This window comes from Lipotes vexillifer, unplaced genomic scaffold, assembly GCF_000442215.2.
Source record: "Lipotes vexillifer unplaced genomic scaffold, Lipotes_vexillifer_v1.1 scaffold1272, whole genome shotgun sequence".
Lineage (NCBI taxonomy): Eukaryota > Metazoa > Chordata > Mammalia > Artiodactyla > Lipotidae > Lipotes > Lipotes vexillifer.
The window spans coordinates 2,757,763-2,770,456 of NW_006779909.1; the positions used below are offsets into that span (position 1 = coordinate 2,757,763).

Consider the following 12,694-nt stretch of genomic DNA (forward strand, 5'->3'; position numbering starts at 1 on the left):
GCAGGGCTGTGTAATCTCCCCTGAGGGAGGGACCTGGGATGTTCATGGACCGTCCTGCCGCCTTCCAGCAGCCCTGAGGTGGGCTGGTCCTTCTCAGTCCTCCCCGAGTCCCTTTCCTTATTCCCACTGCAGCTCTTACCATACTGTTTCCATAAACCATCTGCTCACCCGCATCCTGTCCCCCGTGGAGCGAATCCATGAAGGCTGCGGCTGCGTCTTTCTCCTTTCTGAGGCTCCCACACCCGGCCCTGAGTTTGGCTCAGAGAAGACGCTTGGGGAATGGTGGGAGAATGAGTGAGTGGGCTGTCCTTGCCCCTCTGCAGCACTAGCTTCGCCTACGGTGGGGTCAGTGTGGGCCATCTCCAACCCCCGTGACTCTCTGCCCTCCCTTCTGCAGGCGCCGGGTCCTGGCCATCTCAGATGGGATCGAGCACATCGGGAAGCTTCGCTGGGAGCTGGCCTTGTGTCTGCTGGCAGCCTGGACCATCTGTTACTTCTGCATCTGGAAGGGGACCAAGTCCACAGGAAAAGTAAGAGGTGGATCTTTAGCTAGCCGCAGGCAGGGGAGGGGCGAGTCGTCCTTGTACAGGCCACAGGTGACCCAGAGAATGCCAGGGGGCTCACGTTGCAAAGGCCAGCTCCTGAGTTGGAGGCTAGGAGGAGTGCTAGACAAGGAGTCCAGAGCTGGAATCCCAGTCCACCGCCTGTTTGCCACACACCTCGGGGCTGTTCGGTTCTACCTTCTGAGCCTCAGTTTGCTCACCTGTGAAATAATAAAGCCTGGTCCTGTTTTCTAACTGGGTTGAGAGTCATATAAGGAAAGTAGAGTTAAGGTGGTTTGGAAACCAGGAAATGCTAAACTACTACCATGGGGTTTTTGTAATGAAGACCTGCACTCCAGGCGTGCGCTAGGGCAGGTGGTGCTGGGTGCCTCCGTTACAGATCCCGAGTTCTCACCCGCCTCCATCTTGTAGCCTTGCTGTGCTGGCTGCAGCAGGTGGCCTCCACGGCCAGTGCCTCACAGGGGAGGAGAAATGGGGGGAGACAGCCAGCTCTGCACTGCCCTGGCCTGGAAGTTACTGCGGCTCTTCCACTCACAGGCCACTGGCCTGAGCCTAAGGCACAGGCTTACCAACCGCCAGGGAGGCTTAGAAGTGAGGGGAGCAAAAGGCCGTCTGATGAGTACAGCCATCTGTGCCACAAGGCTCACTAGAGGTTATAAATGTGTAGCTCATGGCCAAGTCCAGCCCACTCATGTATCATATTAAAAAGAAAAGAGGTGGGGGAGAATTAGTTACCAACATTCAGAAATCAGGAAGTTTCATGTGAAATATGTGAAAAAAGAAATAGGACTCTGTCGTCCCTCGGAAAGTTGGAAGATTGGGCCACGCTGGGCTTGCACACCTACCCGGTAGCACTGGGCTGAGTTGAGCCGCAGCCACCTGCTTCTAGGGATACTAGGTTGACCAGTCCCCACCATTTCCATCACCCCTGGTCCTGTGGCTGAGTGTCAATGCCATTAGTTTCCTCATTTGTGGAAAAGAGGAAAATCAGACTTTTTTTAAATGCCTGTGTCACCCTGACCGTGTCACTCCCCACCTGCCTGCTTCTGGTAGGCAGTTGCTCATAAACTTTTTTCTAAGTTATTGGCTGCGGCAGTGGGTAAAGACAAAATGTCCAAGGAAATAGGAACTTAATAACTCCGGGACCTTTTGCAAAAGATGGTCCCCTTGGCTCCCACAGTGGTAGGTGAGATGAAGAGGAAACTGCTAGAATGTGGGAGGTGGGCAGACCTGCAGGAGGGGCTTAGGAGAACACAGAAGAGATACCTACAGGCCCCGTGCTGTGGGCTACAAGGAGGCCAAGGATGGACTAGAAAGTCATCATAACTGTGCCTCAGGGACCAGAGAGTAGAACAGAGACTTTCATGTCCCCTCAGCCAAGGTGATTTTGCTGATCTTTGCTTTCTCTGGTTTGTATCTTAAAGAAAATAGGATTTTTTTGTTTTTCCAAACATAAAGTTCATTGCATTATCGATCTGCTGCTTCAGACTACATGCATCCTGCCCCCATGCCCCCCTTGCTGCCTCTTCTGGCTAAAGAAGAGGAGAAAGACTGGAGTGGGTGAGAACCAGGGTCTGGAACCATGGTCCACATCTCAGGTCTCTCTCTCACTGGCTGAGACCTTGGGTGCATCATTTAACTTCTCTGAGCCTGTTTCCTCTTCTGCAAAACAGGGATTGATGAGTGAGCTCGTCTCAGGGATGGTTGTAGGAGTGAAATGCAAGGCTGCACATTTCAGCACTTAGCAGAATGGGGAACTGATCATACGTGCCGAGTAGACGGTGACGTAAAAACATCTTGTTATAAAACTTGTTCATTCAAGAAGTCGTTTCTGAGTATCTGCTTAATACCTATAGCATTATTCAGTGGGTCTGTAAAGAGGAATAAAGCACAGCCTCTACCCTACCCAGGTGACATATGTGAACGTGCTTTGTGAACCACAGAAACAAGGGAGGAGGTGTCGTGGGTGGTGCTCTTATCGCTCCTACTGTGAGGACCACCTTTCCGTGAGTCCATGCTGGGCCAGCGAGGGCTGTGGTGATGAGGTTTTGGCGCACGTGCAGGCATGGGCTGTCCACATGCATGTGTGGCTTTGAGCTCTCGGGCCTGGACCTGGGCCACGGCGGAAGTTCATTCCACTCAGCCCTCAGGAGGAAGCTCAGTCCCCAGTGGGGCCACTTGCCATTGGCTGGGACATCGAGCCTGTGTGTCAGAGAATCCTAAGGCAGGGACCAGGTATCAAGGCAGAACCAGTGGGCTACGTTCCGAGAGATTTCAGAAAAGATTTAGGGAAGGCAAGGTGACGGTTATTGAGTGTTTCACATGCCCCTTCCATTCAGACCTTGAAACAACCCCATGAGACGCAGGGGCTAGCATTATCTCCATTTTACAGATGAGGAAACTGAGGCTTCGCGGGGTTACGTAACTTGCTCAAGGGCACTCAGGTAGGGAGGGGAGGGCTGGGATTAGCCCCAAACCTTGGTGACCACATAGCCCATGCCTCTGGGTGAGTGTACCATCATTCCTGTCATCTGTGACCTGAGGGCAATTGACAATTTCCTTACAGATTGGTTATGAAGAGGCCGTTAATGAGACTGCCTAGAACATAGTAGGTGCTTCATGATTGTTGGTTGCAGCTGGATCTAAATGCTGCTATTAAGGGAAATGCTGAAGTTACATGAACGATTAAGTATTTTCCTCAAGACTGGGTTTCATGGGCTCTTCCCCATGTTTCATGCCCAAGACCAGGGTGAGTGTCCAGGATGAGCTGTGGTTTGCTGGACCTGCGAGCTTCCTTAGAGATTATCTGGTCCATCTGCACCCGTATTTTATGCATGAGGAAACTGAGGCTCAGAGAGCAGAAGGGACTTGTCCACGGTCTCACAGTGAGTAAGTAAGTGTCAGGTTAGGACCTGGTCTGGTGGCCCAGCTCCCTGGCTGTTTATAAATGACAAGGTTCTGTAGGTCACATCTGACAGTTTGGGGAGACCAGGAGAGCCCGGATCAGCATGTGGGCTCCTCAGGAGAGGGTCTGATGCTTTTGTTACTGTTTATCATTCATCTCACCTTGAACATGAGCCCAGTGTCCAGAGGCTTTTCGGATTTTGTACAAAAACAGTTAAAAATAAACACAGGGTCGTCTGAGTCTTCCTGAGTGGGCAGAGGTTGCCCTTGCCGCCTGCCTGCGGGACCCTGGCCAGAGCCGCTCTCAGGAGTCAGTTAAGGGAAGCAGCACGAACTTCATCTTCCTGCTGTTGTCCAGGCCACGCCTGAGTTGGCCCTTCCTCATCCCAAGTTCCAGCGTGCTCTCCATGCCTGGGCTTCACCAGAAATTTCTGAAATTTCATTAACTTGAGAAAAGGTTCCTGGCCCCATCCTGTCTCCAAGGCAAAAACTATAACCCCAGCCTTAACTCAACTGAGAGCCCGTCCCCTGCTCAGGAGTTCATGCAGACACTGCAGGCTCAGCCTCTTGGCAGGTGGCTCTGTAAGTGGGGATTTCGGATCACGTCACAAATAAGTAGATCACAGATGAAGCCGTGGCAAGGCGATAGGTGAAGGTGTAGCAGTGCTCTCCAGCGGCCCGAGGGACGGTGTGTGGGCCCCGACGCTGTGTTGGCGTCATTGCTCCCACCAAGGACAATCGCTGTATGTGACCTTCACTCCATCTCTTCCTGCACCTTCCTCCGTGCTTCTCATCCTTCTGACATCACAGAGGCCTGCATGCAGGGTCTCCCAGAGTCAGGGCAAGCAGCATGAACTCTCAGAAGAAGCTGCTCTGGCTGGAGAGAGAGTAGCTAGGTTCCAGCTTCGGTACATAGCGAGTGGCACATGCCTGTTGCTTAGTAAACATTTGAGGAACGGATGAATCCTGCCTGTGCCAGGGGCTCCCTGCGAGGTGCTGGGACACACTGGGGAACAGTTAGAGAATCAGGTCCTATGAACATGGGGGTTCTAATGGCGGAGAACTGGCCCTGGAATGTTAGAATATAGCTTGTCCGAGCTGGGAGGGTTTAAGTCCAAACCCTATTATACAGATAAGGAAGTGGAGGCCCAGAGAGGCCACAAGATTTGCCTGAGACCACCCTGCTTGGAAAGAGCAGAGCTGGGATCCCAATCCAGATCTGTCTGCCTTCCCTAGGCCTGGTACTCATCTGTTCTAATACCTCCAGCTGTGGGTTCATGTCCAGGTTCAAAGAGAACACATGGATCCGATTTCTGAGCGCGTGGCAGGGGCTTAGTAAGCCATTTATTTTCCTGCCCTGGTTTTAATTCTACAAGGTTATTTTTCTTCTCTCTCTGGACAATATTGGAAATTCTCACAAGTCTGGAGTAACAAAATAAATAAGAATGTTTCTCAATTGTATATTAAGTCCTGAGAAAATACAGGATTCTGAAACACTTGCTTTCTTCAGGAGGAAACTTCCAGGCTGTTTATAACTGGTCGTCTTCTGGATGATAATCATTTTCAATTGATAATTGAAATCAAGTGGCTAAGACGTGGAGACATCTTTGTGATTTTCTTGTGTCCTTGTTTTTTGTTTTTAAAGATTTTATTTTTTAGAGCAATTTTAGGTTCACAGCAAAATGAAGCAGAAAATACAGGGATTTCTCATGCACTCCCTGCCCCCAACACTGTATAACCTCCCCCTTTATCAGTATCCCCCGCCAGAGTGGTACATTTGTTACAACTGATGAACCTACTTAAACACATCATAATCTCCCAAAGTCCATAATTTACATTAGGGTTCACTTTTGGTGTTGTACATTCTGTGGGTTTGGACAAATGACATGGATCCACCATTATAGTATCATATAGAATAGTCCCATTGCCCTAAAAATCCTCTGTGCACTACCTGTTCATCTCCCCCCCTTCCCCATCCCTGGCAACCACAAAAAAAAAACAACCCAGTCTTTTGCTGTCTCCATAGTTTTGACTTTTCCAGAATGCCATATCGTTGGAATTATACTGTATGTAGCTTTTTTAGGTTGACTTCTTTCACTTAGTAATGTGCATTTAGGTTTCCTCCATGTCTTTTCATGGCTTTATAGCTCATTTCTTTTTTATCACTGAGTAATGTTCCATTGTCTGAACGTACCACAGTTTGTTGATCCATTCACCTATATGGATGGACATCTTGGGTACTTCCAAGTTTGACAGTTAGGAGTAAAGCTGCTGTGAACATTCACATACAAGCATTTGTACGGGCATATGTTTTCAACTCCTTTGTATTAATACGAAGGAGCATGACTCCTGGTTCTTATGGTAAGAGCATGCTTAGTTTTGTATGAAACCACTGAACTGCCTTCCAAATTGGCTGTACCATCTTGCATTCCCAACAGCAGTATGAGAGAACGCCTGTTATCTGCATCCTTGCCAGCATTTGGCATCGTTGGTGTTTTGGATTTGGGCCATCCTAATAGATATGTAGTGGTATCTCTTTATTGTTTTAATTTGCATTTCCCTGATGACAGGTGATGTGGAGCATCTTTTCATATGCTTATTTACTGTCTGTATATCTCTTTGGTGAGGTGTCTGTTAAGGTCTTTGACCCATTTTGAAATCGGTTGTTTGTTTTCTTATTGTTGAGTTTTAAGAGCTCTTTGTGTATTTTGGCTAACAGTCCTTTATCAGATGGGTCTTTTGAAAATATTTTCTCCTGGTCTGTGGCTTGTTTTCACATTTTTTTGGCATTGTCTTTTGCAGAACAGACGTTTTTAATTTAATGAAGTCCAGCCTATCAACTCGCTCTTTCATAGATTGTGCTTTTGGTGTTGTATTTTATCTAAAAGTCTTTGCCATACCCAAAGTCACTAGGTTTTCCCTTATGTTATATTCTAGGAGTTTAACAGTTGTGCTTTTAGATCTGTGACCCGTTTTGAGTTAATTTTGGTGAAGGGTGTAAGGTGTGTGTCTCGATACAGTTTTGCATGTGGATGTCCATTTGTTGAAAAGACTGGCTTTGCTCTTTCCTTGTTTTTTTTTATTTGCCCACCAAATCCATCTTGCCCATCGCTGCCACCAGGTCCTCCCTCTGGTCTCATAGGCCTCAAACCACTAACTTGTTTTGACAACTTCTCACCTAACCTCTTCAGTTGTTGACCATGTCTACTTTGTAATCACCCTAGAAAGCATCCTGTCTTGTCCATTTTTATTGTCCATCCATCCACTCAGTCACCCACCTAGACATTCAACAGTAGCTCCCCAGGACCTCGAGAGTGAAAATTGCTCTTAGAACCTCCCATTTTCACAAACATATTGCTGACATGCAGAATGACACAACTGAAACCCTTTATGTTCTATGAAACAATAATTTCAAATGAATTCAGGGTGCTCCTGTCTTTATTCTATGTTGTCATCCTACAGCATGGAAGCAACGTTAGGGAATGGTGATAGCCTAGTACCTGCTATGCATATTCTTTGAAGACTGAAAAAACCGGTCCTTACTACGTGTCCTTCTCTTGTGGCTTTGCTAGGCCTTAGTCCGACCCGGGGATCGGTCAGCATTGGCCTTTGGCCAGATTTCATCTATGGCCTGCTTTTGTAAATAAAGTTTTGTTGGAACACAGCCATATCCATATGTTTCTGCGTTGCCTTCAGCTGCTTTTGTGCTACTGCAGTGGCAGAGCTGAGTAGTTGCAACAGAGTTTGTGTGACCCACAAAGGCTAAAATATTCACTATCTGGCCCTTCACAGAAAAAGTTCATGGATCTCTCCTCTATTAAACTAATTAATGCAAACTATTTGCCATGTAACAAGAAACTAACACCTAAATTGCTGTCACCCAAAACGTGGACCACTTCAGATGCTGAAAAGCTACAGTGATTGTTTGCAATGGAGAGCTTTTCTGAAGGATTCTTAAAATCTCACCCCAGCCTTTCCAGCTCCTAAATGTTCTGGTTCTTGTATCCAAATGCTCACTTGCTATGGATGTTACTCATTGATTCTTCTATTCATTCATTAAATGTTTATTGCTCACCTACTGTGCGCCAGGTACCAGGCTGGGGGCTCTTTTCGGTGGGAAGGGATTGGCCTGGTGAGCAGCACAGATGAAAATCTTAAGTGGGAAGGACTTGGTGAATTTGAGAGGCAAAGTAAAGGTGGGGGCCAGATGGAGTCGATGTTAGCATGTGATGGGGCAGGGGACAGACTAACAGCCACGGTGAAGGGTCGGGGATTTTATTCTAAGGGCCGTGGAGAGCCACTGAAAATTTTTAAGCAGGGGTAGCATGATCTGACTCTCATCCTTAAAAGCGGGCTCTGGCTACTCATTGACAATGGACAGGTGGGAGCGGAGAGGCTGGGGAGCTCTGGTAGCGGGTGACCAGGGTGAAGGTGCAGCGGGATGGAGAGAAGTGTCCGATCAGAGGCACCTTTTGGTGTGGCATCCTCCTTCTGTGGGACCTGATGCTGCACTGGAGTTTAAGACCTTTCTCTCTTTTTTGAGTTTTGAATGGGGCGGCTTGCCCAGCTCTTGCCTAGATGCTCTGCCCTCTGCAGGCAGCCCTCCCTGCCCACCAGATAGTCAGGTGCCCCCTCATGCCGCCCGCACTCCCTGCCCAGCTGGCTCCTGTTCTTTGCTCTGTCCCCCTGGCGGTTCCTTCTTCTGTCCTCCTCTCAGAGGATGATTTATGGATTTTTCCCCCTTGTTTCCTGGTCTCCAGGAGCAGTGGTTGGGAGGGGAGGGTGCTACAAAAACAGTTCTGGCCCCTTCCCTGCCTCCTCCTAGTGCCACTTTAAAGGAAGCTGCAGGATTAGCTGGGGTTTTAAGAAGAATCCTGCCTTTTCACTGCTTTAGGCCACTGTTTTTATTCTTTTCAGAGCTCCAGGACACCAAGGCAGGAAAAAAGAAAACACACACAGACAGACACACTCACACAGAAACAGCTGCAAATAGCCTTGAATTGATTTTTTTTTTTCTTTTCCTTCCTTCATTCACAAACAAGTAGAGGAGTTGGAGGCAGTACAAGGACTCCTTCTTTTATTAAAGTGTAGTTGACTTACAATATTAGTTTCAGGTGTACAACATAGTGATTCAATGTTTTTATAGATTATACTCCATATAAAGTTATTGGGAAATATTGACTATATTCCCTGTGCTGTACTTACATCATCCTTGTAACTTATTTATTTTATACCTAGTAGTTTGGACCTCTTAATCCCCTTCACCTGTCTTCCCACTGATAACCACAGTCTGTTTCTGTTATATTTGGGCAAGGGCTCTTAAACAGCCCGCATCCTCTGCATGATGGTAATGGTAAAGCAGATGTTTCAGTGGCACTTTGATCCAGGCCCTGTTCTAAGGCGCTTGCTACATTAACCCACTGAGCCATTAAAACAACCCTATGAGAAAGGTACGATTGCTATCCCCATTTTACAGATGAGAAGACAAAGGCTCACAGGGCTTAAGCTGCTTGCCCTAAGATCGTGAGGGATCACACCCCTTCGGGAGCAGGGAGGAGCAGGGTGGGGTCTCTTGGCAGGTGAGGGTGCCTGCTGCCTCCAGCTTATCCCAGACCTGCCAGACGGAGATGCAGCCTGGAGGGGCCATCAGTGGCTCCTCCCTCGAGTGTGTGCCTTTTTCTCCCTCCCTCCCACTACCACCAAGGGGGTTTGGAGCTGCCAGCAGGGAAACCATCAGGAGCCCCCCACAGAAAATGTATTCTTCAGGAGCGCCCTGTAAATTGGCTGATGGATTCAATGAGGCATAAAGCAGGAGTAAAGGGGGCAGGGGGGAATAAAAGGGAAAGATGTGTGAAAGGGGAGAGAACAGGCCCAGGAAAGGAACTGGGCAGTGCTGTCTCTCGGCCCTCAAGTGGCCTTTGTTGCAGCCCGAAGCAAGCGGGGACGGCGTTGGTGGTGGGGCTCTTCCAGCGCCCGGCTGCTGTCTGCATTCAGAGAGGAAACTAGAGCGTTCATGAGATGCATGCAGAGAGCCCCGCAGGGAGATCCCCTGCCCTCCGCCCCCAGAGCCCGAGGACACCCCAAGCCGCTGCTGAGGGGCCTTTGTGCGATGTTGGGAGCACTTCTCACACAACTGGTCCGGGGAGAGCCATAGATTGTAACATTAAGTCAAAAGACTTTAGCGTCTTGATTCAGCCCTTTCTTTGGCCTTGAATGACAGCGTTTCACCTTTAGCGGGAACCCTGGCAGCGAGGAGGGTTGGAAAGGAGGGAAGCTTTGCCACTCAGTAATACCGTCTTTATTAAAGCACAAAGGCCCCCCAAAGTCTGAGTGGTTTCTGGGTGGGAGGGGTCCCGCGGGGCTGGCCGCCTCCTGAGAAAGCCCTTGGAGCACAGAGGGGGGCCCAAGGGGAGTGGGCGCTGTTAACCCTTCTGGAGCACCCCGGGGAGCCCGGCCCTGCCCGCAGCCCATCCACGTGCGGCCGTCTCCCTGGGAAACGAGCCGCCCTCCCGCATGGCAGCGTCAAGGAGTCAAGTGGGCTTTGCACTCCACGTGAGACCAAGCGAGGTGTCATGGGCTGAACCAGAAACGGGCAGAAGTATTTATGTTGTGCCTCCTGAATATTAGCACCAGGCTGAGCACTGCAAGGGGGAGTTTAAGAGAATTGCTAGCTGTGTACCCTGCCCTCCAGAATTGGGCAGAGAAGCTGAAGACAGAGCTAGTGATGAAGGATGGAATGAGCCGACGTTTGGTGTCAAGAGTCCTGCCCCACAGCTCGCCAGCGGTGTGAGTTAGTGCGACCACCACCACCCTCTCTGGCTGTTTGTGTTACTCCATTTCCCTGGGCCTCAGTTTCCCCTTCTTTCAAGGGTAGCGTGACAGGTGCAGTGACAGGTTGGGGGGCTGCGCTGGTGTCACTAGGGAGAGAACCTTTGAGTCCTGGGGGCCTGGCAGCCAGAGCATGCCGGGGGTGGGGTGGGAGGGGTCAGCATGTCCAGGAGGCTCCGGGCAGGTGACGGGTGGGCTGGCTCTGACAGATGTGGTGGGAACAGTGACAGGCAAAGGCCCAAAGAGGCGTGTGGGGAGGAGTGAGGGATGGCGTGAGCCTGTGCAGAATGCAGGCCGGGGGCTAAGCAGGGGACTGGCGTGTTGTGGAGGCGTCTGTCACTCCACTGCGCTTGTCTCCCACCAGGGTGTCTGCAGATCGCCTCTGCTTCCCACCCCTGTGGCCATCTTTGTCGGTCAGCATTCAACCAGAGCAGCAGAACCAGGAGATACGTATTCAGAGATTCCGTTGAGGAACTGGTGGCTGTGAGGGCTGCCTGGGCAAGTCTGGCGTTCAGAGGGTGGGCTGCGGCTCTCTGCAGGAAACGATGCCCACAGGTGGGCGTTCTTCATTAGGGAAACCTTGGCTCTGCTCTTAAGGCCTTTGAACCGATTGGATCAGCCTACCCAGATCATCTAGAACAATCTCCCTTACTTAAAGTCAACTGATTATGGACTTTAATCACATCTATAAAACACCTTCACAGCAACACCCAGATTAGTGTTTGCTTGAATAACTGGGACTGTAGCCTAGCCACCTAGCAGAGCCTTCCCAGCACCTTCATCCACATGCCCCCCCACCTCACCCCCGGATGTTGGCACAGCAGGCCACCCAGACCCAGGCCGTGTGTTGACCACTGCCAGACTCTGCTTTCTTAACCATGGCTTTCGTTATGCACCTGTTCCCTCAGAACTCTGCCATAGCTTCCCAGCGTCTATAGCACCTACTCTGAGTCTTAAAAACTGCCCAAAGAATATTGTAACAATAGCTATTTCAAAGTGAAAAATGGTCCCCCCCAATCACTTCCCTGCTGCCCTCCAATCCTTATACACATTTCGTATAACCATAGTTTGTACCTCATTTAATCATAACATGATAGAATTGAATGTTTTGCCTTTTTCATCACAAAGCCTTCCCGCTGCCCCCATTTTGCCAAAAGACGATTTTTAAATTCCACTGAACAAATCTTTCATGACGTCGTAAACTCTTCCATGACTTACTGGACTCAAGATATTTACAGTTTTTCCAGTCATTGAAAATGCTAATGGAAGCGCTTGATTCATGTGGCTTTCCTTCCCTATGGGAGATCATTTTGCTAGGAAGGTGACAGGGTGTGAAACCTCTGCCAGAATCACCAGTCTTGTCTGCCCCAAAAATCTTTGTCTAGTTTCCCTCCCACCCCCTGCTTCCAGCCAGGCTGGGCCCCCCCACCGTCTCTCTCCTCATGCCCAGATGCTCATGGTTGAAGGCCCAGCTCAAGTCCGGTCCTGGCATTTGGGAAATGTGAGGATTGGATGAAAGAGGTAAGTCTCCTTCACCGCAAACACCCGTTCCCTCAGACCCGCCTCCCTGTCCCCACTTAGCGCCAGCTCTCCCTTCTCCATGTTCACTCGCCAGATGAGCAGGGTGACCGGGGGCACTTTGCCCCCTTCCAGCTCTTTCCTCCTCACCCTCCCGCTGTCTCTTCTCCAACAGGAAGCCTTCAGGGGCCCCTCCCACCTTCATCCTGCTCGGCCTTCTCTTCACTCCCCTGATGGCTCTCACCTCGGCAGTGTCCAGCTGTCCTGAGTTTGCCTCTCATTGTCTCGTGACTGCTGGGCTTGTGGGCCCAGAGTGATTTCTTACCCCGTAGGGCCAATATTTATTAAACATGTCCTGTGTACCATGTCCTGTGCCCAGGACCACAGATATCAACTCTAAACAGGTTTAGAGGCTAGAGTTTAGAAGACAGGTAAACAAGCAGTTACAAAATATCCCTGTGCCGGGGATAAATGCAGCCCCAGGAAGCAGTGGGATCCACGCTGGCTGGGGAGGTACGGATGGTTACTAATTACCCAAAGGCAGAGGAGAAAGGAGATTCCAGGTAAAATGAACCACGTACAAAGGCCAAAAAGCTAGCTTACATCCTTTTTCCTCCCTCCTCTCTTTTTCCTTCCCTCTTTCTTCCTCTTTGTATATGTTGACAGAGCATCCATGGCTTGTCGGGGGCCCTTGTGCATTTCTCTGTCCCCAGGGTAACCCACGTGGTAGGTGCTGGGAACTATCACTTGTTGATTCAATCAGCCAACAAGTGTCTGATGCCTGTCACATGCTAGGGCCTGTTTGATTGATTGAGGTGAAAGTTCTAAAGCATTTCCTGGCAGTCACAAGACCAAGCTCTCTTCCCCCCACCGCCCCCACC

General features: G+C 49.8%; 1 protein-coding gene across 1 annotated transcript in view; it reads left to right on the plus strand.

Moving 5' to 3' along the window:
* Positions 1–12,694, plus strand: part of SLC6A11 (solute carrier family 6 member 11) — a 120,996-nt gene that overhangs the window by 25,372 nt on the left and 82,930 nt on the right. Inside the window, exon 5 of the mRNA XM_007453051.1 lies at positions 398–530. Within this exon, the coding sequence (XP_007453113.1) occupies positions 398–530 (133 nt within the window). The remainder of the gene's footprint in view (positions 1–397; positions 531–12,694) is intronic.